Here is a 25,151-nt window from a genome sequence, read left to right on the forward strand (position 1 = left end):
TGTGGACTAAGCTCATGTTAGACAGGTGGACCTATACCGGCACTGGAGACGATGTGTGCAGCCCACATTTACACCTACGCGTTACTTGGATCGGGTAGTCCAGGGGGGGGGGGGGGGGGGGGGTGGTCAGCTGCAGCTCGCCAAGTTCGAATGCCAAGGTAATGTGAAGGTTGTTGAGTAACGTGTGAAAACAGCAATCAACCCATTTTCCGTTATAAAGCCAGGTCCGGTATGGTATCCACTTGCACGTGCTGCTTATTAGTTAAGAATCCTGACTGAACAGAGGGTCTGAAGTCGTGGAAATTACGCGGATGGTTGTGCTGGCTCCTAGACGGGAGGGAACTTGACTAATTCTCCACTCAACGTTGCTTGTCAACCATCAGTGGGCGGGAGAAACCCTACACTGAACAAAGGTTTGGCTAGACTCTTGTTGCCGGTGGTAGGTGAAGATACACTACTACACAGATGCAAGTTTCCTCAGCACTTCTCAACGATATCAACGTTGATTCTTGATGTCCCCATCGTCCTCGCAGCTGAATAGCGTGAGTGGTCCTTGTCCACCGTTTCCCGAGACTACAGCCAGCGGCGGATGGCCGAGCGAGTTGGGATGTTCTACATCAACGGAGATATTGATCGACTTTTGAACGAGCAGATACAAACCTTGTACTTGGTTATTGTTTCTATTCCTATCACACAAAAGTTGTTAGCTATCGGGGTTGGCTAAATGTTTGCGAACGACCATCTACTAGCCGTTACCGTTGACTCATATTTGACTTTACTCCAAGTCCCACACTCGAAGCACAATTTATGCACAAAGAGGCAGCTCTAGGAGCACTGAGCTCTACGGTGAAATAATCAATAAGCTTCGGCAATATCAGATCGGTGACGTATATCGTTCCATTCTCGCTGTCGTCAACTTGCTTGCGCCGCCGATACCGCTGACTACAACGATCGTACTTGCTGCCCTCTTGAACCAGGTAAACAGGGGGAAACTACATCTTCCCCATCTTCTTTAGCTAAGCACTCACACTTCGTACAGGTTGGCTGTTATTTCGCTGTCAACCGAGCACTCAACGGGATGCGAATTGTGGTGTCCTTCCCACCACCAATTTCGGGCAGACTGTGCTTTCCGATTCTTCCAAGATACATACTCAATTAAAACACATCATGAGAGTGTGGCTGCAGTCAAGTCGGCCTTCAGTTATTTGCGTCCAGCTTCCCCTGCATGATCCTGTTGCCGCGAGATAACAGCGATGGTCCGCCGACTGGCAACAGTGTTCATTGCTATTCGACCCGACAGGGCTATCCTTTTGTGTATCCTTTTACTACTGGCAAGATGGATAGAATGGAGGTAAGTTACCTGGCGAGCAGTCTGGCTGGACAGCTGGACAGCTGCTGGGCTTATGGACTGCCAGGAAGCAGGGAAGCTTGGAGCAGCATTTCTGGCGTCTTCTGAATCGCCTGATCGCCATTAGTCTGTAGGTCTAGACATCAACTGTAGCCTTGAAAGTACCGAGCTGAGGCTCATTAACCGAAATTGGTAGACACGCTGAGAAATCCTAGATAAACCTCCGTTGTAATAGGATAGATTGGAGCCGCGCCAATGCAAAGCAATAGGTGGTGGTGGGTTGGAGGAAGCTGGAAAGGAAATAGAAAAGTGTGTGTTTGGCTGTCAATATGTCTGCGCATATCTCTGTGCGTGTCCAGAAGTAGGATAGGACTGGTAAGTTGTCTGTAGCCAAATCAACTAGCCCCCGCTTCAAAACTGACGAGGATTCCTTGCAAATACATCGAAAGTCACTTGGGAATTTCATGAAAAGACAAATTTGACTGCACCTACCTTCCAAGTCCGTTGCTTGCTTCTTGCTTGCTGTCGTTTGTCAGTGAACTTTGCCTGTCAGATCAAGACGGCTGCCAAGCAGGGCTGTGTCAACTGGGATCCCTTAGCTATGGTTCGCAGTGTCATTCTAGCATATCCATTCCAGGCGCACAGGCCTGATGATCCTAATTTACACCAGCACGGCGCTGACAATGTTACAAAGTCAGTCCCTGGATTTGTTAATGGACGCTGCTGTAGCAAGACTGAGGGGATAGGAAGTCATTTTAATGCGTGAAGTCTAACAGAGTAAATTTGTTTAAAAATAGACTCAAGATTGTTGATCCCCAGAACAGACGTTCGGAGTTTTCCTATTAAAGCATGCTGTGCCCGGAGAATACGCTTGGACTGCCATCGGCCGCCTAACCCGACAAGAGCAGTCCAGCTTCTTCATTAAAAGGGTCCTTCTACTGTGTTCAAGGTTGAGTAATCACGAACTCCTTAATATAACTATTAGACGACAAGACGACAAGCGGGAACTCATTACACCATATTTCTAATCGTAATTGCAATGAAGTCGCTATCTGCGAGTCTTTTTGTAATAAGCGCCCTCCTCTTGGGCCCAGTACTATGCAGGGTATTTCTTCCATCGATCTTGGTACATTTGACTATGGTGTACTAATCGATTCTCGCGCAGCTTGCAGTAGGAATCCCCTCCAGTTTGAACAAAATCCTTGATTCTTACTATTTTACCTTAGGGAAACGATGCGTACAACGTTAGATTGGGCGACGGACCCGCAATCCTTGACGTCTTCACCGACGGGCACAAAAATGGCAAGGAGCCCGTTGTGCGGGCTAAAATCGACACGTTTGGTCGGAAGATCACAGTATCACAAGCGTGGACCGGCAGGGACAATACCGAGAAGCGACTCCACCTCAACGAGATACTCGAAGCGTTGTGGGAAATCGGAGGCATGGAGCTCAATCAGCTGCGTTCCATTGAGTTTAGCATGGTCGTCAACAAACCAACGCTGGCCGCAATTAACAATATAAGAAAAAGGCGCGGCTTGACAAAGAATAAAACCTTCAGGGTTGAAGAATCGGCAACAGGTCCAAGGGCCGCGGATTGGACCGCCTTATTCAAAAGCCCTCTTGGGAAAGTCGCGCGAAGGATGGCCAATGAGGGTGGCAATTTAGTCGACGCATTCGAAGTAAAAGGCGAAGTATTGAGTCCGGTAGTGGAGATTGAGTACTTGACTGTTAGGTTCAGTTAGAATGCACACAAGAGAACGGACATATGCCGGAAGAACTTGATCGTTGCTTGCTCCTACGAGATGTGCCCCTTTAAGTCAAGTGGGAATCTACTGTGGAAATAGAACAGTGCTCTACCACTTGACAAGGATGTTTACAGCAGGATGTACTGACTAGCTGGTTGGTTGGCAGTAGCTGTGAGATCTATCCCGCTATTCAGACTTCCCAACGGTTTTTTTTTGGTTTTCCATTCAAAAGGGGATCTTGCGCTTCCAGATTCAATTTTCAAAACGTCAAGAAACAACAGACAACAATGTGAAATTTAAATCCTAAACGAGCTAGGCAGTCAAGAAAAGCACGAGTTTCTCGATATGTAGTTTGATCAAGCTTGATATATACGTCGTTCCAAAGCAGACCTGTTAAAGTTCTGGGAGGAATACTTTAGTAACTACTCCCTGAGTTAAACAGAGTGTTGTTCCTTCAAGAGAGGCGTTCTTCAACATATCGCTATCTAAACAATTTCAGTAGTAAGATTTCAAAGTTTTTGGCATTCCCAACAGGGAACATACGCGTTTTGAGGGATGCTAGAAATAACAGATCACTGGCAGGCTTGCTTTCTTGACCACACAAGGGCTGTGTCTTTTTGCATCCGCTGTCGTCGTACTGGATGGCAAGTCGACGAAGCCTTCGGACTCGGGCGTGTTGCTATCACTGGCTTATGGCTGCTCAAGGTGCAGAGCCTAGCCTCCTATGTGCAAAATGGTGACCAGAAGCAGGCGGAAAGGGATTGGTCGTGCAGTCGCTGACGAAGAGTCTCTAGTGTGCAGAGCGCCAGGCATGTTGGACGTCGTAACACAGTTGAGTATACAGTCCGACCATATTCTTAGCTTGTGACTGGAACTCAGAGCGAAAGAAATGATTGGGGGGAATCAATGAGTTTTGAAATGGTATGTGTAAACTAAATACAAGAAGATGCCCCAAGCCTTTCAGTCTTCCCCAGTCTTCAAACGCAGTCTAAAACAAGAAACTAGAAACAACCCAATCGATCCCCTTAGTACTTCTTCAGGTCGAAGCGGTCGAGGTTCATGACCTTTGTCCAGGCGGCGATGAAGTCGCGGACGAACTTCTCGTTGGCGTCGGCACTGGCGTAGACCTCGGAGATGGCGCGCAGCTCGGCGTGGGAGCCGAAGACGAGGTCGGCGCGGGTGGCAGTCCACTTCTCGGCCTTGGTCTTGCGGTCGAGGCCCTTCCAGAGCTCGGCGTCGTCGGCGCTGGCCTTGGTCCAGGTGGTGGAGATGTCGAGCAGGTTCTTGAAGTAGTCGTTGGTCAGCTTGCCCTTGCTGGCGGTGAGGACGCCGGTGTTGGAGCCGTCGTAGACGGCGCCGAGGGCGCGGAGGCCACCGACGAGGACGGTCAGCTCGGGGGCGGTGAGGGTCAGCTGGGCGGCCTTGTCGACGAGGATCTCCTCGGTGCGGGCGCGGGCGGTGCCGCGGCCGTAGTTGCGGAAGCCGTCGGCCTGGGGCTCGAGGAAGCTGAAGGCGCGGACGTCGGTCTGCTCCTGGGTGGCGTCGACGCGGCCGGGGACGAAGGGGACGGAGGCGGATGCGACGCCGGCGTCCTTGGCGGCCTTCTCGACGGCGGCGCTGCCTCCGAGGACGATGAGGTCGGCGAGGGAGACCTTCTTGGCGCCGGTGTTGAAGGCGGACTGGACCTTCTTAAGGGCGTCGAGGACCTCGGCCAGCTGCTTGGGGTTGTTGGAGACCCAGTTGACCTGGGGCTCGAGGGCGATACGGGCGCCGTTGGCACCGCCGCGCTTGTCCGAGGTGCGGAAGGTCGAGGCCGAGGCCCAGGCGACGGAGGCAAGCTTGGAGACGTCGAGGCCGGGGGCGGCGAGGATGTCGGCCTTGAGCTTGGCGACGTCGGCGTCGTCGATCAGGTCGCCCTCGCGCGCGGGCAGGGGGTCCTGCCAGCCGAAGGTCTCCTTGGGGATCTCGGGGCCGAGGTAGCGGGAGACGGGGCCGAGGTCGCGGTGGAGGAGCTTGAACCAGGCCTTGGCGAAGGCGTCGGCGAGCTCCTGCGGGTGGTCGAGCCAGCGGGTGGTGATGTTGAGATAGGACGGGTCGTTGATCAGGGCCAGGTCGCTCGTGAGCATGGTGGCCTTGCGGAACTTGGTGGCGTCAAAGGGGTCGGGGTAGTCGAGGGTGCCGTTGACGGCCTCCCACTGGTGAGCGCCCGCAGGGCTGGTGACAAGGGTCCATTTGTTGTTCAGGAGAGACTCCAAGAAACCGTTGCTCCATCTGCAAGTCAAGTTACAAGGGGTGGTTAGCGTGCGGTTGGCTTTTGGGGTCTTGGGGTCTTGGGTCTTGGGGTGATGTGATGGTAGGTGTGGGTGTGGGTGTCACTGCATAATCACCCGCTTCGGGGATATAAATAGCTTTTCCCCTCGCATATTCGCCTCATTGCTGGACCGACCACCTTCTGTCCTAGGCAAAGGACGACGGGACATATGCCTCAAAGAGGTGAGAGAGAAAGAAATGAAAAAAAATTTTTTTGACAGCGAGAGATAGGAAGAGGAGAGTATATGCCAAGTCGCAGGGGGGAGGGAGGGAGAGAGGGGATGGATGGAAAAGCAAGACGGAAATAGTCTCATCACACAAAAACCACTTACTTGGTAGGGGTCTTGGTCCAAGTGACCTCGAGTCCGCTCGTCATCTGGTTGACGCCGTTGCCGTCGCCAACGCGGTTGTGCCATCCGAGACCCATCTCGCCAATGTCGGCAGCCTCGGGCTCGGGGCCGATGTTGTCTGTGAAAAAAAGAACATGTCAGTTATGATTTCTGTTTATTACACCTCTTCGGAAAAGCGGTGAGAGACAGGGGTGTTTGAGTTGAGGTGCGAGTTGAGCATTTCCGTTTGCGCTCTCTTTCTCACTCTCACTCTCACTCTCAATCTCACCCTCGTTCTCACATCCTCCCCCCCACCACCACCACTGGATATGCACTCACCACCAGAAACGGCTCCGTGCGTCTTGCCAAAGGCGTGGCCGCCGGCAATCAGAGCGACAGTCTCCTCGTCGTTCATACCCATGCGGTCAAAGGCGACGCGGATGTCCTTGGCCGAGGCGGCCGGGTCGGAGCTGGCGTCGGGGCCCTCGGGGTTGACGTAGATGAGGCCCATGTGGGTGGCGCCCAGCGGCTTCTCGAGCTTGTCGGCGCGCTCGTTAATGTCGGTGCTGCCGTTGTAGCGAACGTCGTTGCCTTTAGGCACAAAGGTCGTCTCGCCGCCCCAGTAGACGGACTCGTCGGCCTGCCAGGTGTCCGGGCGGCCGGCGGCGAAGCCGAGGGGCGTGAAACCCATGGACTCGAGGGCGACGTTGCCCGTCAGGAGCATCAGGTCCGCCCACGAGATCTTGTTGCCATACTTTGCCTTGATAGGCCCTGCGCGGCGGGAAGGATCGTCAGCACATGCTCACCATAACTCTGGGACGCTCGGCCCATCCATCCCATCAATCCAGCCACCCGCAAAAGAGTGGATGTGGCGAGTGAGGCGATAGATGCAGGTGACAGGGGGGGCGGGTGGGGAGAGAGGGAGCCCAGGAGGAGAGCAGCTAGCTAGCTGGACTTACACAACAGACGGCGCGCCTTGTCGAGGTTCTGGTTGTCTGGCCAGCTGTTGAGTGGAGCGAAGCGTTGCTGGCCCTGCAGTGGGTTCCATTATTAGTAAAACGCCAATCCTCAAGAAGAAATCAAGATGATGCAGAAGAGGAGAAAGATGTGATAAGGTGCAAACACAAAGAGTGTCCATCTTTGCCGATGACGGTGCGGGTGGAGAAAGGGGACATGTTTTAGCAACTCTTGGCCCTCTCCCTCTCGTCTCCCGATGTGGCTCAACATAGGGTGAAAACCTCCGACTAGGCCCAATGAATCTTTCTATGCGTGACGAATTACACCGCGTAGAGGAGCCGGCGTGTAACGGTCTGCAGGGAAGAGAGGACGCTAGAAGGGGGGTTTTCCAGGAAGAGAGCACAGGGGGGTTATGTATGTCGACCAAAGAGAAGAAGACAGAAAATAAGCCAAGAAAAGGAGAGGTGGGAAGAAACAGAAAGAGGGAAAAAAGAAAAGAGAGAGGAAGAAGAACAAGAAAAAGGCTCACCATTCCACCGCCACCTCGGCCGTCGATGGCACGATAAGTGCCGGCGCTATGCCAGGCCATGCGGATGAAGAGACCGCCGTAGTGACCAAAGTCGGCAGGCCACCACTCCTGGGAGTCGGTCATCAGGTCGTGCAGGTCCTTCTTGAGGGCATCGTCTGTGAATTCCGTGTTAGTGGAAAACTTGCTCCGGGTCGTTCGTTGCCCAACTCCCCACCAAACCCCAATCTCCAATTGAGTAGTCAAAAAAATTAAAAAGATTTAGAGAAAAAAAATGCTTACAGTCAAGAGAGTTAAAGGCCTCGGTGTAGTCAAAGTCGTCGCCGTACGGGTTCGTCGTGGGTTGGAACTGGCGCAGGACGTCGAGGCGGAGCTGGCAGGGCCACCAGTCCTGGCTGCGGGTGCCGCCGCCGGCCTGGTTGCTGATGGTAGAGCAGCGGCCGAAGCCCGCGGCGGTCTCTCTCTTGGGGAGCTCGCTGCTGACGGACCCGTCTCGCTTGGCAAAGGGGCAGCCCTCGGCGGCGACGGCCGGCAGGAGGGCGGAGGCCGCCAAAAGGCAGCTCGACAGTTTGGCGTGCATGACGGTGGTGGTGGCGACGATGGCCGGTCGTGGGTGTAACGGCGAGTCTTCAACAGGGAAAAATAGAAAAAAAAACAGAAAACACAGACAGCCGGTGGGAGAAGTTTCACCTCAAGAGGAAGAGAGGGAGAGGGAGAGAGAGAGAGAGAGAGAGAGAGACGGAGAAGTCTGAGTTGAGCGATGGGTAATGCAACGGGGAAAATAAAAAGGATAGCTAGAATGGACCTCGTCGAAGATGGGACGAACCCAAGGACATATGTATGGAAACCCCGTGGCGAGGACGATCCATGAACACACACACACACACACACACACACACACACACACACCTAGCGTATCCGCAAGTACTGGACCCTTTGAGCAGTTCACATGGAATCAATTTGCTTCCACAAAGTCCATGATTGGTAACAATTCCAAGACTGCAATGTGTGTGTACGGATATGCAGTGCCCTGTAATACTACGTCCCTCCCTCCTTTCAGCCCCTTCCCTCGCTTACTCGAATCCTCCCCCCCGGGAATCCTCAAAGAGTCAAGTCGGGTTCAAAGAAAACTGAAATAGCACGTAGCCAAGGCCATAGGTACCCAGTCAAAAGTCGGGTCTCAGAAAAAAGGGCTGGCGCTGGCAGCTGATGGAGGCCCTTGGTACTAAGCTTCCTACAACGGTAGTGGACTTCGGGATGGCGCCAACGAGAAGACAATGAGGGGGGGGGGGGGCATAATCCACGGGCAAGGTTTGCGATCCGGAATAAGCGCCTGACCATGACCATGTTCACCACCCAAAGGTCCAAATCTCCCTTGTGATTAGGATGGGCGTGAACATACCCAGATGGCCCGGTGTTTCCGGCCCGCTTTTCACACTTTTGGGGAGGGGATTTGCCCTCTAAGCGACGTCCATCTCAGTGAAACCCAAGGTGCTGCTTTTGCAAGGGGGAGTAAAAGGGATGGATGGCTTGGATGGCCTGGATGGCAACTGCTGCAATGATGCCGGGATGGGCTGGCATCAACCGGGATGATGAGTTCAGACATGGTCCACCATACCTGTAAACAGGCATAAACTAAGGGAATCCGGGGAGCTAGCTGGCTGGTCATCCATCCAAGGACTCTCTCTTCAGTGGTCTACTTGTGGCGTACTTCTGTATGACAATTGTCAACCTGACAGTAAGTAGCAAGACGACTAGCAGCATAGGACGTGCCTGGCAGTAAGTAGTTGGCGTCTTGCACGTAAGCAAACCCACCCAACTGATAGTTGTATCCGTACTACAGTATACTCATAGTGTAGGTATAGCTAGCTACCAATCCCTACCTACCATGGCACGACATTGCCGTGTCGTGTCATGGATCCCGTCGGCGGGCCGCAGCCCAGGGCACTGGAAGAGTAAGGTCGCAGTCGGTCGCACGAATTGCCCTGCCTATCCATCCATCCATCCATCCATCCATACCTGTACACACACACACACACATACACAAGGCCCCCGGCGACCAATTGTGCGATGACAGTTTCCAAGCTAGCGGGAGCCACTTTGAATCTATTAGACTTTGCCGACTCCGCCTCCGACTCCGAACACACCTCCGGGAGAGGACGAGCTTTTTTGACAAGGACACCGCAACGCCGCCCATAAGCTACAAGACTCGTGCCACATGCACATTACGGGCATCCCGCGCGCGCGCCTCGGAGGAATTGATCCCCCGTCGCCTACATCGTAGACCACAAAAGATCCCTGCTGGGAAAGATTGTCGAGGGGAGGAGAGAGGGCAGGCCAGTTCAGTATAGAGATAGTCTACGATTGTACTCCATAGAGAGAGTCTAGACGCGAGCCAGAACGGCCTGCCGTTGCCGGCCAAGAGCCCTTCAAGCCTTGGGATGTGACACAAGGTTTTTTCGTCTTGGAGTTTTTTTTCTTTTCTTTTTTTCTTTTTTTTTTTTTTTTTGGCCCGCGCCGAATCGTCAACGCATGGGACGAAGCAAGCTTCCTCCCCAATCTCACCAAATCTCACCAATCGCGCGTTGACTCAGCCCTATTGTGTCTCTACGCCGTACACCCCTTCTTCCTCTCTCCTTCTCTCTCTCTGCTCTCCCTCCCCTCCACTCTAGGTTGCGGTAGCGGGTGCGGTAGCGAGTGCGGCAGCGGTTGAGCTTGTTCACACAAACAAGCATGGCGTTGGGACCCTGCGTGGGAGGCAGAATGTCCTGATCATTCCCCCCCCCCCCTCCCCCCGCCAGCCGTGGCGGCCTTGGACCACCACAACTGGCAGACGATTCACATGGTTTGACATGGCGTATTCACACGCAGACACACCCTCCCACGCGGGCAGCCGGATCAGCATGCAGGCTGCAGGTATGTACAGGTATCGACCTCAACTCAACGGTCGGACCAGCCACCACCATCACCACCACCATCCTCATCAGGAAGCTAGAAGCCAAGAAATCAAGAACCAAGAGCTGTCGGCCGAATTCCTGCGACCCCGGCTGCGGGGAGGGGGTGTGAAGGATGTAGGTAAGTGGGTGAGGAGAGTAGGATTGTCCCTGAGTATAGCCACATTAGTAAGTGTGCCAAGCACCTTGGCGAAGTGGCTCATCATGGGCATGTGCTGTGTTTCTTTTCCCCCTACCTACATCGTACATGGGGACGAAGAAGGCCTTTTGTGCAGGGGAGGAAACAAACAAACGAGAGGAGAAGCTGACGTTATCATCGGGTCAATCTTAGCTGGGAGAGCATACCTGCAGTCCATGGCATGTTATTGATGGGTGGCCTTGTTGGCAAGGGTGTCATCTCTCTCTCCCCCTCCCCCCAACTTGCAAGAGACCTTGGAGAATCGATGCTCCATCCCTGCTTCATGGGACACGTCCACTCGGCCGACCGTGACCAATGGTGACCAATGATGGCGTCTTGTGCAAGGGCCTCCCGTTGTTTTCTGTTTGTCTCGGCAAGCCAACAGAAGAGCGTTGGAGCATTGTCCACTTCCGTCCCACCATCCATCCCACACGAGCACACAAACACACACACACACACACACACACACACACACTACACTCTCCCGCACGTCCACAATGCCCCTCCCGTGCCGTTTCCGCCATGTGTGCTACGGCGCGGGCCTGTGCAGAGCTCTGCGTACTTGCAATGCAGGTTGGAGCGGAAATAGAATAGAACCCAAGTTGACGAAGAAGGGAGATAGGTAAGGTTACGGCAGAGTTTTGTTCAGATTGCTCTCTGTGGAATGAAATGGCAACTCCGTTGACGAGCTGCTTTCTGCAAATAGCAACAGGGCTTCTTTGGGAACTTGGATTTGGAGTCAAATTGCGCTCAGGTGACATAAAAACCTTGGCACTCATGAATCATACAATACAGCCTGGACTGACTTACACCTTCTCTCGGTTAATTAGTGAGTAAAGTGTACGCCTATTGTTGTCCGGTATTGGTTGGTACATATGCTTAAGCTCGTAAAAGTACGATGTAACTCTGTACATTGACTGCCCACACAACCCTTTTGACGGACAGAAAGAGAGAGAGTGCTTGTCAACCTGGCCAATCTTATAGGATGACGGGGTGGGCTTCTTCAAAGCTCATTCGTCTTGTGACGGACGTGACTGGACGAGTCTCTTTTCGTCCGGGGTTAACTCCCCTTCTCTTCTTCGATTGACTTCGCGTTGACTTCGCGTTGACTTTCTCCTGCCGCGGTCCCGAGGAGCCGACAAGCCTCCCCCCTCGAGCCCCCCATGCGGCAACCATTTCTTTAACCTCATTTTCGGGGCAATTGCCGAGTCATAGCAGAGAGGAGGGGGGGGGGGGGGGGACTCCAATCTCACAACCCCTCCCTCCCCCCCCTAGACTACCTACTTGCTTATTTGAGCTTTACTAGCCTGGACTGACTTCTAGACTCTAGACTCGGGAGCCGGCAGACGTTTCGGCATACGTGTCCCGCCGGGCAGTATAGTTTACTTTCGGCCATGATAGTTCTACTGAGAGAGGACACGTTTGATGGGGCGCGCTCCGAACTAACGTGATTTCGTGGAAGCTGCGATGAGATGGACGCTCGGTTGACCCACGAGCAGTCTGTACGCTGTAAGTGACGCGGTCAATGTCGTGCTGCTATCTGATTCACATCCATCGTCCGGCGTAACTCAGATGAGGACTCGTAACCGTGTTCTTTTTCGGCTGCGCCTTGCTGTCACAAAGTGTATGTTGGTAGTCGTTGTGAGCTTACCTCACGTGTAGCCTGTAAGTCACATCTCATCCTGCTTCCAAGTCCGATATGAGCCACCGAGGGAAGTTCAAAGCCTCAAGTGATCAGAAAGTCGAGGAACAAAGCAGCCCCGATGGCTTCGCCACTCCCCTGATTGTCAGTTGTAGTCGGCCAGAATGCCGGTTCGCCCCGCCCCCCTTGTTCGGTTGGTGCAAGATATCGATGTTTGCCTCGAGCTCTGCATGCAGATGCAGATGGCCACCGTCCTGCGTCCAGGCCACGCCGCGTCAGTTCATGAGCTTTGTGCATGCCAAGCTCGAGGGGGGGCCCAGCTCCATCACACTGCATAAGCGTGTGATGTGCTGCTCTATTTTCAACTCGCCAATCCAAGAGGCTCGGTATGTCAGCCGTGTTCGGTCGAGATCAGACACACATCCTTCCTGAAACTAACCATCGACCATCGGCTATGAGAAGACAGACACTTTTGGTGCCCGTGTTCTAATCTGGACTTTTCGCCTCGCGGGTTTCTCTCTCGGCCCTTCACAAAGGCAGAATGCGGGGTCTACGACTGGGACGACATGCTTGGATCCATCATCCAGCGCAGCGCCTATTAGTGCGCTCATGTGCAATGCGTGTCGAGAGACTGCCGGGATCAGGAGGATCACGAATCCTAGGATGATTCCCAACTGCCAATATCAGACCGCCAAGTAGGCTAACCGATCCATAAGACGGCGGTGAGCTCAGCTTGATGACCCGAAGGAACCGACCGGCAAGGTAAGCCCGCAGGCGTGAAGGTCCCTTCTTCTCCTTGGACGTCGCCGCCTGCTGCTGTGTGTTGTACTGTCTGACACCGGGAGATCCCCAACGATACCCCCGCTGGCCCAGAACACCGGCTCATGTCCCCCCCTTTCCCCCACGCTAACCCGACTACACGGGACCGACCCTGACAAAGTCCGTGTCCGTCCGTCCGACCAGAAGTGAAGACCCGCCCGGCCCGGCGCGCTTGGCAGGCCCGGAGTGCCCGAGTCAGTCGCCAAGCTCTCGTTTCGTTCGGCTACTCCTCCCCCCCTATGCCACTGGCAAGGCGCCCCCTTATCCCACTGGCCAGGCGTCCCCTTATCCCACTGGCAAGCGGGCCGGGAAATGTCACCACGACCCCCTTAAACAATGCTGAATGGCGCCGTTTCCATGCTCGTCCGTGGATCGTCCATGGATCACTGTAAAGCGTAACACTCGCCTTGTTTCGTCCGAATGGGATATGGGTTCACTCTCTACGAAACATGGAACAACACATGGGATGACTCGAGACTGCTTGGCCGGATCTCAGGGGGGGGAATCGAGGGGGATTTTCAGCTTGTCTCCTATTCTCGGTCCAGTTTTTTTGCATCCCAATGACGTGGTTTATCTCTCCCAGGCGACCGTGACCCATTTTTGAGGGCTGTTATAGAGTCTCTATCAGTCTAGCATCTTGTAAGAGACTATCCCCCGTGATAATGGTTCGGTTTTCAGTTGAATAGTCGCGACGATTTGTCATCCCGGCCAAGCCGCATCACCTTGATTGCGCCCATGAACGCAGCCCTCGTTCCAGACCGTCGACCAGCTTCCTCGCAATGCGCGCCGGCTCCCCCGTCCGACCCGTCTCCGTCTCCTCCTCGAAGCTGCACCTGTCCGTCCACCAGTCGAGCCACGACTCCGCCCTCGCGCCCTCCTGCGCGCGCAGCAGTCCGACGCTGACGTCGATGACGTCCGGCCGCCACTTGTCGTGCCAGAAGACCGTGGCGCCGCACGCGCCGCAGAACTCGCGCAGCACGCCGGGCGACGACTCGTAGGTCTGGAGGATGCCGGCCGGTAGCGTCGCGAAGTCTAGAGGAAGAGGGATGGCGCCGGTGCCGGCGGAGGAGGAGGAGTAAGAGTAGGAGGAGGACCCATCCGGTCCCGGGACGTGGAAGACAATGTTCTCGCGGGGCACGAACGCCCACGTCTGGATCTCGAAGCCCGAGATGAGCCGGCACGAGCGGCACGCGCAGGTGCCCGCGAGATACTTTGTGCCGTCGGCTCGGATCCACCACTTGACCTTCTCTGGGTTGCCCATGAACTCTGCCGAGTGCGAGCAGGCGGCGTACTGAAGGTCCGGGAAGCCCGAGTGCGGGAGCTGGCTCCGCTCGTCAGGGCGGGTGACATGGAAGCTCACTCTACCGCAGGCACACGATGCCGGCAGCGCGTTGGCCGGGACGAGGGACGACAACGGGGGCAGAGGCGAGTGTGCCCGTTCCTTGGATACTGGATACGCGTCCTGCGTCGCGGCCTCCAGCGCGCGCCCATCGATTCTGGGTAACCACATGGAGAGGCCGCCGTCTTTGGTGTCCGAGACCGACGTGTGCTTGGTGAAGCGGGCATCTCCATCTCCATCGGCGTCGTCTCCGGTGCTGGAGACCAAGACCCTCGTCGCTGCCTCCCACTCCGCCTGGCCAGCCACCGTCTTCCGGCGAAAGACATGGCATCCGCAGGTCAGACAGAAGAACCTCGTCCACCCGTCGGCGCCGTCGTGTGCCGCAGTGCCCTTGGAGAAATCGGGCTCCCCGATGGGGTAGTATGAGGCGCACAGGATACCGGTGGCGTGTCTGTCCATGTCGCTGTGGCCAATGGACAACTCGGTGATCTCTGTGTCGGAGCTTCTGCGGGACTTGACTTCCTGGGCGACGGCGCCGCACAGGCAGGAGACGTCCATCGATGTCGGGGATATGGTGAGAGCTGTGCAAAGCGAATTGTATTGGGTGCGCGGGTTGTATTTTGAGGTTCAAAGAGTGAAAGAGCCTGGTAGGTTTTTTATAGCTGACGATTTCCTCACTGTTTCGATATGCCATTTGACGACCGTCCAAACATTCCCCCCCGGCACCAACTTGGGGTTAAGAACAAGACTCCGACCAACCGAATTCCTTGCCATAGAGCCTCCCAAGTGGGCAATCTGCCGAGGTTTCGGCGGGTATCGACTCCGCACCGGCCGTGTCTCCCTTCGCCCTAGGGCGTGATGCTGTTCCGAGGGGATCGAGATGCGGAGAATCGGGAGGAATACTGGATGGGGCATACGTGGGTGACCAGTGAGAGGGAGCCATTCGTGGCACTAGCGTTCAACTGTTCCATGTCGTATCATCCTTTCTCGCGGAGTGTCGCCCCAGCGTGAGTTTACATGCATCGGTCTGGGTCTGGTTGGAGAACGCTTCGATTTCGGCCTCAACTCCGTGTCTGGCGTGTGTCCCACGACACCAACTTTGCGCGCATGCACAACGGCAGACGGGAACTGTTGCCAAGCAGCCGGTCACCTTTGCAGCACGATTCTGTGTTTGAGACAGGGTTATGAGGAGGTAAGAGTAAGTGTTGGAATAGGACAAATGCAAGGCAACGGGAAATAGATACCATAGGCCGGCACCAGATATGTTGGACAAGGTGAGTGGGATCGTCCGCTCAGCCAAAGGCCACAGAATTCGTGGCATATCCCACTTCACCTTGCTGCAGAGCACCTGGATAGAGTCCCCCATCCTCATCATCAATCAATAACAGCAATATCACTACTCTCGGTGTCAACTTTGTATTACTCGTTTCACTCGTACCAGCATCCAACTACCTCACCAAGTAACCAGGTACTCCATGTAGGTTGGTAGAGATATCAAGAGACTATCATCCCTCCGTCGACAACATGAATAGCACATTGTAACTTTGAGGCTTCTTCAGTCATTGGTTCTTCTGGGCATATTTGAGATTTCCTATGCTATTTACCCGGCTGCGTACCTTACTGTTGGACGAGCGGCCAGACTTGATATTCTCATGGGCTTTCATAAGCCTTTGAGAGGACTTCGACTATTCAAGCTACCAAAGTCCTTCACTGTACAAGAGGAGCAGCGAAGGACTTGATGGGCCATCTTCATCCTTGACAGGTGTGACAAGGAGCCACAATCTTTGGTGTGGCAAAAGGCGTTTGCTGACACGCCTCTAGATTCGTAAACATTGAGGCGATAGATATTCTACTTGCTGTCCCGGAGCCAAACTCTATGGAACTATTACTAGTCAATGACCAGGACTGGGATGAAGTCAGGATCGGGATCAGCAAGGCGCTTTATACGACGTGTCTGAGTTCCGTCAGCAATCAAGGTTCTTTTGCTAGGGCATGCCAGGCCTCTCACATGCTCGGAAAAGTGATTCGTCATACCGCGGCCAGAAACGAATCCGGGCTTAATGCCGATCTGACAACTGAGGCCTTCGGTCTCCGCAGCGCTTTGACGGCCTTGCATCAGGCTGTTGTAGAAGAAACGAACACCCGGCAGTTGGTTGCATCTCGTGATGCCAAGGGCATGATCGCTCTGTCGATATGCTGTTCTACCCGTTTTCTTTTATATCATCAGTACTGCTGCAACGATTTGTCTCGCACAGCGGTTCCTGAACCCTCTGCACGGGACACAGAGTTTCAGCAGGTCGCCTTGACCTCGATTCCAGGACTCATCATATCTACAATGCCTTTTATATTGCGCGCTGAACCAAAAAGTTCCGTTAACAGCGCAGAGCCTGTACTACGCAGCAACCTAATGCGCATGGTATGTTAGAGAAGATTAGGGGAGCGAATATTACAGAGCCCTTGAAAGTATGTTAGAAGGACTAAGGGCTATTGCGATGAAATGGGAAGTGGGAGGTATGTTACGTTATCCCCCTAGTCTTAATTACTTTGTCTTATAGGTTTGCAGCAATGTTTCTAAGATTCCTAGAAGATAGTAGGATTATTAGCTTAGCAAACGTCAGCGTAAGCGCTACTAACATGTTAGAGACGAGCGTGTCAAAATCCAACAACGGATCACAGATATGTTTCCTACGAAAATGAGCGAAACAGTAGCCGTGCAAGAATTTTTGCTCATTTGGCGTACATGAGCATTGTAAACGACATGACAATTCTAATAGCACAGGCGATTTGGTGCAATACATGGGTCGCTCTCTTTGAATGGATCGTCGGCAAGATCTTGACTTCATATCCATAGAATCACATCTATTAAATCCTTTTGCTCAGGACACTATCACTGATATGTATCGAAGCTTCTAAAAGCCAGATCATCAGACAAGACAATAACGTTCTATTTCCTGCAGAAGAGCAATCGAGCTACTGTCTAAACTAAGTCTAACTGAACGAATGACACAGTTGCCACGGTTTTCAAGCCATGAATCAACCACGCTTCCATGCCTCCAACAGCCCATCTCTGACAGTCTTGGTTTTGATGTCCGGGAAGACATCGTTCAACGATGTTTCTGGCTTCATATCAAAATGCCCCTCCTCAAACAGGCGTTCAAAGCTGGCGAACAGGCTTTGAAGATGAGGTTTGGGGAAGAAGGGATACAGTGGAGGATGAGACGGCAGTTCGGTGACCCTGCCTGCCTTCAGATCCTCCAACGAATCCTTGACGACACTGAACCTGACGCCTCGGGCCTCCTCAACTATGCTGAGGAACTCGTTCAGCGTGACCCTGTCTCCTATCACATAGGACGTCTTATCCCATTTGGGAAGGCCCAACGCTGCGGCGACGAAGCGAGCAATGTCAAAATTGTAGGTAAAGACGACAGGAACATCACCGGTTCCAGTAATCGCTGCCGTGGCGTTCTGTACATCGATCGCCAAAGCGGTGGGAGGCATGTATGTCTTGACATGGGGGGCCAGATAGTAGTCCAGGAAGTATCCGTTGGCAAATGCTGTCCACTCCAGAGACGTTTTGTTGAGCGCATCGTAAAAGACCAGTTTGGTTCGAGCAATAGGTGAAATTTCTGCTGTCCTGTATTCGACCGAGATTGATGATGAGCACTAACCACTTCAAACTTACTTTCAACTTGGTCATACTTGACTTACTCAGGAGTGTATTTGATGCCCCACAAACTTGGAATGTATCGCTTTGTCGTCAACGAAGCGTCCGCCGCTTTGATGAGATTAAGCTCAGGATCCAATCCGGACTGTGGATCGAGTGTCGAAATCAGGACCTCGACTTTACGCGACTCGAGGGTGTCCGTCAAGCTCTGAACATTGTCGTACTGAACGCTGACGGTGGTCTGTCCGCCTTCGTATTCTCCGGTATTGCTTTTCTGTTTCGCCCAACGTTCGTGTCGAAGTTCCAAAAACTCATCAAAGGGCGGTAAAACCCATACCTCTCTCGTCAGAACGATGACCTCATGTTTGCCTCGCTCGACTAAAACGTCGACGATGGCACTACCGAGTTTTCCGGATCCTCCAGCAATCGCAACGACAACCATGTTTGGAAATGAAGCCTAAGTTTAGTAAAAGAAGAGTGCAAAAAGCATTGATGCTGTGAAAGGTTGCTGAGTGTCGTTGCTGGTAGACCCCGAGAACTTATAGGGACAAATCAGCGCGTCACAAGCAGCCGACTGACAATCAGCACATGAATGGATTTTTCAGTATCTTCCTCAGCTCTTGGCATGAGAAAAAAATTTCAGCTGGCCCATAGAGTGTTGCAAACTTCGACAAATCTGATGAAGCATTTGTAATCTACAAAACGACCGCCGCCGTGGTTTGCACGATGCTACTAGCACTCCATCCAGTGCTAACAACACTGTTTCGATTGTTTACTGCAGCTTATCGAAAAGCGGCTGTACCTTTGACGGCAGGCTCCCGAGTAAAAGACCTGGTGGTGAAATAGTTCAAGATGGTTGTCGTTCTGTGGTTTTGGTGGCATGACTGCATGCCAACGCAATAGTTATCTACGGCGGTGGGTGCACCATGACACTAATCAAGTGCCAATGATCACAAGATTTCCAATGCCTGTTGAGCGAGGATGAGCGCCCAGAACGCATGATGTATTTATCTTCATCCATCCAGTGAAACCTAGCTTCAGGCTGGAGAAGGGGGATGTAGATAGTAATGTGATATCCTCGTCAGCGCCAACCTGCTCCCGACTAGAATATCCCCCTATTCATCGTGTTGACTTTTGTTATTCTTCTTCTTTTGAAAGAACAATGGGAAAGCGGAAAATCATGTATTCATAACAAGCGACTCTCCAGTACTGTTCTGCGACTTCGCATTGTGCAAAGTAATTACCAGGACACATAATGCAATTTATTTTGCCGACTTGGGGCCTTTGACAGGTTTAATCATTTTTTCGAAATTTGACCCAGAAATTACCAGTACCTGGGCCATAGTATGGCGTCGGATGGTCGATTTCTTCATGGAACAGTTCTGTTTGCATGAATGCCTCATGATGCTGGTCCTAGGTCAGCTGGCTGTGCTGTAGAACTTTCTCGGGGCAGCGTACGAACCTCTTTGTTTTCCCACCCAATGATGTAGTACGCAAGCATTCTCTTCTTTTATTCCATGATATTCGCTGATAGGTTCGTCACCTGTACTTCTTGTCTAGCGGATGCATTGGTGTTCAGAGCGTAAGCCCAGCCGCATCCCATCATGCTGCCGCCAGGGGCAAGATAGCAATCCGTAAAGGTCTTGTGCATGGAACGTTCAAATTCAGGATTGAATCGAGGTGCGTTGAGCGGTAGGTTAATGAAAGCCTTCTTCAGTTAGTTGTCTTTCAGTGGCGAAGCATAGAATGCAAGAGGGCCAAGAATCTGCTTAGTGACAAAGCATACCATTTCGCAAATTGGAGACTTGAGCGCTCTGGCAATCTATCCTTCGCTCAGTTGCCAGAATCGAAAAACCAGCGAGTGAGGACGGTCATCTGCCAGCTTGTGCAGATGTTGACAAACTCACTACTACTCCGGTATTTTGGACCCTCTGGCCACTCTGGTTTGTGTGTATTGATAAGCATTGGTAGTCAAGTTCAATGGAGGAGAGACGGGAGAGGGCAACGAGCTCATACCAATATACCAGCGCATCTGGTCTGTCTGCGAAAGACTATCGGATATTGAGTAGCCAAAGTACTGCGTCTTCGCCAGCCCTATGTTTGTGACTTGTCGCCTCAAGTGTTGAAAGTTGCTCAAGTTCGACTGAGATCGCGCAAGCGTAAAGCGAACGATCTCGGAAAATACTCTCATGTTGAATCAATGATATTGAAATTTACCGCGTTCAAGATGTGCAAAATCCGTCTGTGGACGATGATCCGCAAGAGCATTGCCCTCTGCAAAGTTGGGTCAATGTGCGGCAAGAGACAATTTAAGAATATTGTTGATTGACTGTCTTCATTGTCTCTGATCCATTTGCACGCACTGTCAACTAAGCTAGATTCGGGCTGAAGCATCAAGGCAACAGTTTTGTCTGAAGCACAAGCATGATGTCCATTGCATTACTCATGTTAGCCGGATTGGTCACACGATCCCTAACTGTCCGCGCCTCTCCGCACCTGTCCGCTTCCCCGTCCGCTTCCCCGTCCGCTTCCGCGTCCGCCCGCGTCCGCATTTATCACTAGCACCACACAGTTCATTGGAGCGCAGAAGCGGGTGTCTTCAGCGAGAACACCAGCACTAACATCTGAATAGATCAATGACTAATAGATCGAATGGCAACCTATGAAGAGAGTGTTATATAACATGAATAGAACCGCACTCCTTGTTCTTGCAATGTTGTTATCTGGGTTGGCGCCGACCACGACAACATCCTTTTCAGCCATGTGTGTAGTTTTAGCACCTTTGCCTTGCGGTGTGGTGTTAATTCTAAGACTACAACCCCGAACGGAAATAGTGGTTTCTCATTCTGATGCTATTCTGAGAGTCTGATCAGAGTTGATTTGGCCTATCTCTTGGTCTGGGATAGCAGCAAAGCGATGCAGAGGTTTTCCAAACTCCTTTGGCCCAGAAGCTTGCTGCAAACATCAGATTCAGTCGGAACCTTCGGGCAGTTCTCATAGAACACCTTGATGAAATGAGCACGACGAAGGAATGAGCCTCGATGGGCGAGCCGCAACAGACTGGGACAACAAAGGCCTGAACTTTGGATCCCGCTGGATGCCCCGATGATACCCGACTGAGCTAAAGGACGTTCATGCGAGCTTATCACGACGACTTGGCCGGGTGGCCGGATACGCTACCCATGCAAGGGTTAGCTTAGAAATATTGCATTTCTTCAAGACGGCCGACAGCACCCCATCCAGCAGAGGTTTTTTTGGGGGGTTTTTGGCGAGTTCCTCACCTCATTCGCTGGAGACAGAGGCCACTGAGTCATATTTCCCGAAGGCTTCTTCGGTTTTTGGACACCATCAACCTCCTCAACCCCCCGGTTCGAGTCTCTCATTGGCAGAAACCCGGGCCTTTTGCCGAGCCATCCACGGCAGCAAGCCGAAGGTGTGGGGCCGAGTCGCCGAAAAAGGCAACTTGTGAAGAGTCGCACCATCGGCGTGCCGATGACGTGCTGGGCCAGAGGACGAAAAAGTCGTCAGATGTTGGGTCTTGATACGTCGGTTCAGGGTGGAGGTGGCCGTCTCTAATCGGACATGTGTGGATGTTCTCAGTGAAAAGTCTGAGGAACTGCACGTCTTGTATGGCTTTGCCCAGCCATGAGCCTCTCACCAGGGGGCCATGATGTGCTTGAACGACGGCTGATAAGAACGGACCCGGTGCCATGTGTGTTTGATCATTCTGGATTCTATCTACGTCTTTTGTTTGTGTCTGCGTGCGGCGTCCATCTCTTTGACAACGCGGGTATCCGGTTCGACGGGTTGATCAGCCGAGTCGGAGAGAGAGAGAGAGAGAGTCCACACTTCAACCGCAATCATGGCTGACATTGACAACAAACAGCCAACGGAGCTGCCTCGGACAGAGACCATCGTCTCTAGCTCGGACAAGCGCCCCGCGTCCATCACATCCGCCGCAGCTCCAACAGACACGCAGTCCCCCGACGATGCTCCCAACAAGCAGCAGCAGCACAAAACGGGCGCCGACGCCGCCCTCGACCTCCTCGCCGAGACGGGGCCCCTGGACGGCGCCGTCGACCCGGAGCTCAACCGCCGGCTCAAGCGGCGCATCGACACCCACATCATGCCGCTGATCTGCGCTGTCTACTTTTTGCAGTACATCGACAAGACGTCCATTTCGTACGCCAGCGTCACGGGCATCCAGCAGTCGACGGGCCTCCACGGCAACCAGTTCAACTGGGTGGCCTCCATCTTCTTCTTCGGTCAGCTCGCCTTCGAGTTCCCCACCGTCCGCCTGCTCCAGATGTTCCCCCTGGCCAAGTACACCTCGGTCAACGTCACCCTCTGGGGCGTCGTGCTGGCCTGCCTCGCCGCCTGCAAGAACTACGCCGGCCTCCTCGTCTGCCGTTTCCTCCTGGGCGTTTTCGAGGCCGCCGTCGTGCCGGCCTGGGTGCTCTTCACGTCCCAGTGGTACACCAAGCAGGAGCAGGCCTTCCGCGTCGGCATCTGGTTCTCCGTCTGCGGCGCCGCCCAGATGTTCGGCGGCTTCTTCGCCTACGGCGTCGCCGTCCACGTCGGCCGCGACCCGGACGCCGCCCTGCGCGGCTGGCAGGTCATCTTCCTCTTCCTCGGCCTGCTGACGGCCGTCGTCGGCATCGCCTTCTGGTTCGTCATGCCGGACTCGCCCGCGTCGGCCGCCTTCCTCTCGCCGCGCGAGAAGTCGACGCACCTGGCGCGCATCCGCGACAACGAGCAAGGGATCGGCTCCCAGCAGTTCAAGTGGGCGCACGTCAAGGAGGCCCTGCTCGACACCATGACCTGGCTGTACGCCTTCTGGATCTTCGCCGCCAACATCCCCAACTCGACGGCCACCAGCTTCGGCAACATCCTCGTCAAGGGCATGGGCTACACGAGCGAGCAGTCGCTGCTGCTCGTCACGCCCCTCGGCGCCTACGAGATCGTCGCCCTCGTCGGCCTGACCTGGCTGGCCATGAAGACGAGGCAGCGCCTGTACTGGTGCATCGCCGGCCACATCCCGGCCATCGTCGGCGCCATCCTGATGGCCACCACCGACAGGGTGCCCGCCCTGATCGGCTACTACACCTCGGGCGGCATCCCCATCGGGTGGACGACGATCCTGGGCCTCCAGAGCTCCAACGTCGCCGGCTCCACCAAGAAGGTCACCGTCGCCTGCATCGGCACCATCGCCTACACCGTCGGCAACATCATCTCGCCCCAGACCTTCCAGCCCCGGGACGCGCCGAGGTACCTGCCGGCCAAGGTCTCCATCTGCATCATCTACTTCCTGGTCACTGTGGACCTGTTCGTCATGCGCTGGGTGCTGGACAGGAGGAACAAGAAGCGTGACGCCGAGAAGGCCGCGCTGGGGGATGCGTACAAGGTGGAGGAGAACCACGAGTTTTGGGACCTGACGGATCTCGAGAACAAGGAGTTCCGGTATGAACTGTGAGGACGAGGTAGTAGAATCAAGCGGCGGGTGGGGGTGAGTTCCTCGAGTTGATTCATATCTGGTGATAGAAGCGACACATTAACACAAGTATTCAAAAGGTCCTATCGCCCGAGATTCGTTTCTTTCCGAATGTCTTGCTACTTCTTGAAGAGTTATACGTCTTCTTATGGGGGGTTTTTATCATGGCCGCACGGCTTTCTTCCGATGTCTCTGCTGGGATTGGGACAAGTTAGGAAACAACCGTCATATGCCGCCGCCACGGCTCCAGTGGTCATAACTTGCCTGTGTAACCCTTTGACAGATCATAAGATGTGATAAATATGCAGTGACAGGCCTCACATCATCCATGCTCTTTACACCTCAGTGTACCGTGGTCGCAAGCGTCGTTTCGTTCGTCTGCGGCATCGCTTTCGCCCCCCGTGGGATGTCCTCGAGGCGGTGGCAGTCGCAGGACCGCATCTTAGTAAACGCCAGCAGCTTCTGCAGAACCGCAAACTCCACCTTCAGCTTGATGCTGTAGACGATGGGCTTGCTCGTCGTCTGGAAGACGAAGAGCTCCATGTACTCGAGCACGACGAGGCCCGTGTCGAGGACGAAGACGAGGACGAACATGCTGACGAGGTAGCTCAGCAGGACGCGCGCCTCCCTGGCCTTGAACTCGAACAGGCTCTTGAAGTTGCGGTACCCGGCCTGGACGAAGATGCCCGTGATGACGGTCTCCTGCAGCGTGAAGGTCATGAGCGAGACTTTTTCAAAGATGCGGAAGCGTTCCGTCCACCGCGGGTCGCTGCTGGCCCACACGCCGGAGAAGAGCACCGTCTGCGGCACGTGGATGCAGAAGAAGGACGTCAGGATCATGGCCAGCACGAGGCGGATCGTGACGCGGCTGTAGACGACGAGGTGCAGCCGCGACCAGAGCACGACGGACTGGCCCGTCACCATGCAGTACCAGCCGACGTGGGCAAAGACGCCGGGGATCGGCGTCCTGGTCGGCTGCAGGTACCGGCCGAGACCGCCGCACGCGTGGAGGAGGATGCCCGTGTTGGCGACCAGCATGCTCCAGAAGTACCGCCCGGACCGCCGCTGGAACGTCGTGAAGATGAGCACGTAGATCTCGAGGGCGTTGTAAATGCCGGCCGTTGCGAGGCAGGCGATGGCGATGGCCTCCTCTTCCGTCAGGCTCTGACCGATGGCCCCCTGGACCTGCGCCATGGCTCGAGGCGAGCGAGGTCAGCCACCGAGGGCCAGCTGTTCCGGGTTGGATGTTAGTCCAGTCGGGGTGAATGGTTTGTCTCTTTCCGAACTTGTCTTTCGGTATTGAACAGAGTTGAGAAAATGCTTGTTTCCGGCTCGTTCGTTCATTAGTTGGTTCGTTTGTCCGGTCCCGGTCGAACAATTGATGAGTGGGGAGTGGGGGGGGGGGGGGGGACGCCTTGACGGGATCCCGGAGGTTATCATATGTTCCACGGAATGCCATCAGCACCGAGCCCGTTCCTCCGTCTTTCCGTTCAGACAACTTCGGATGAGAACAAGGTTCAGTCCGTTGTAACATTGAAACGCCCCCTCTGTTTAGTGCAGTACACCAGAACGCGAACTCGGGATCGCGTTCTCGGGCTCCATTACTCCAAACGACGGGCCACAGCTCGCCCTGTCGTCTGTGCTGTAGACCACCCTTCTGCAGGGAAGAGTCCGAGCTGAAGTGGTTATTATATACTGGGTGCGGTTGCTTGCGTCAAAGAGTTCATGCTGCTTCTGCGGCAGTACCTGAGGTTTCCCTTTTCAGCAGTCACAGAGTTTCGGGGTTTGGCTGCTCCTTTCGGGCTGACAATGTTCAACCTTGCCTGAGTTTGGTATTGTTAAGACTTCG

At 54.0% G+C, this 25,151-nt stretch overlaps 7 protein-coding genes across 7 annotated transcripts; 3 read left to right on the forward strand and 4 right to left on the reverse strand.

The window, feature by feature from the left end:
* Positions 1 to 2,387: 2,387 nt before the first annotated feature.
* Positions 2,388 to 3,090, forward strand: CDEST_09065 (uncharacterized protein; the record flags this gene model as incomplete). Its single annotated transcript, XM_062925224.1, has 2 exons — positions 2,388 to 2,453; positions 2,575 to 3,090. The coding sequence occupies 2 exons, from the start codon at positions 2,388 to 2,390 to the stop codon at positions 3,088 to 3,090; spliced, it is 582 nt and encodes a 193-aa protein (XP_062781275.1).
* Positions 3,091 to 3,989: 899 nt separating this feature from the next.
* On the reverse strand, positions 3,990 to 8,174 carry CDEST_09066 (Putative catalase-peroxidase hem, hem peroxidase, hem peroxidase superfamily, peroxidase, active). The gene is made up of 6 exons (XM_062925225.1): positions 7,498 to 8,174; positions 7,219 to 7,373; positions 6,692 to 6,764; positions 6,072 to 6,503; positions 5,736 to 5,871; positions 3,990 to 5,364 (listed from the first exon to the last, which is right to left on the reverse strand). The coding sequence occupies exons 1-6, from the start codon at positions 7,793 to 7,795 to the stop codon at positions 4,119 to 4,121; spliced, it is 2,340 nt and encodes a 779-aa protein (XP_062781276.1). The 5' UTR covers positions 7,796 to 8,174; the 3' UTR covers positions 3,990 to 4,118.
* Positions 8,175 to 13,373: 5,199 nt separating this feature from the next.
* Positions 13,374 to 14,857, reverse strand: CDEST_09067 (Putative Mss4-like superfamily protein). Its single transcript, XM_062925226.1, has one exon. It carries the CDS (start codon positions 14,703 to 14,705, stop codon positions 13,527 to 13,529), a length of 1,179 nt encoding a protein of 392 aa, XP_062781277.1. The 5' UTR covers positions 14,706 to 14,857; the 3' UTR covers positions 13,374 to 13,526.
* A 1,166-nt stretch (positions 14,858 to 16,023) lies between these two features.
* On the forward strand, positions 16,024 to 16,572 carry CDEST_09068 (uncharacterized protein; the record flags this gene model as incomplete). The annotated part of the gene is made up of 1 exon (XM_062925227.1): positions 16,024 to 16,572. One exon carries the CDS (start codon positions 16,024 to 16,026, stop codon positions 16,570 to 16,572), a length of 549 nt encoding a protein of 182 aa, XP_062781278.1.
* A 608-nt stretch (positions 16,573 to 17,180) lies between these two features.
* On the reverse strand, positions 17,181 to 18,253 carry CDEST_09069 (Putative NmrA-like domain, NAD(P)-binding domain superfamily; the record flags this gene model as incomplete). The annotated part of the gene is made up of 2 exons (XM_062925228.1): positions 17,181 to 17,781; positions 17,856 to 18,253. The coding sequence occupies 2 exons, from the start codon at positions 18,251 to 18,253 to the stop codon at positions 17,181 to 17,183; spliced, it is 999 nt and encodes a 332-aa protein (XP_062781279.1).
* A 3,198-nt stretch (positions 18,254 to 21,451) lies between these two features.
* On the forward strand, positions 21,452 to 23,552 carry CDEST_09070 (Putative major facilitator superfamily, MFS transporter superfamily). Its single transcript, XM_062925229.1, has one exon. The coding sequence runs from the start codon at positions 21,674 to 21,676 to the stop codon at positions 23,282 to 23,284; it is 1,611 nt and encodes a 536-aa protein (XP_062781280.1). The 5' UTR covers positions 21,452 to 21,673; the 3' UTR covers positions 23,285 to 23,552.
* A 92-nt stretch (positions 23,553 to 23,644) lies between these two features.
* On the reverse strand, positions 23,645 to 24,496 carry CDEST_09071 (uncharacterized protein; the record flags this gene model as incomplete). Its single annotated transcript, XM_062925230.1, has 1 exon — positions 23,645 to 24,496. One exon carries the CDS (start codon positions 24,494 to 24,496, stop codon positions 23,645 to 23,647), a length of 852 nt encoding a protein of 283 aa, XP_062781281.1.
* Between the last annotated feature and the right edge of the window lie 655 nt (positions 24,497 to 25,151).

Source organism: Colletotrichum destructivum, chromosome 5, assembly GCF_034447905.1.
Source record: "Colletotrichum destructivum chromosome 5, complete sequence".
NCBI lineage: Eukaryota > Fungi > Ascomycota > Sordariomycetes > Glomerellales > Glomerellaceae > Colletotrichum > Colletotrichum destructivum.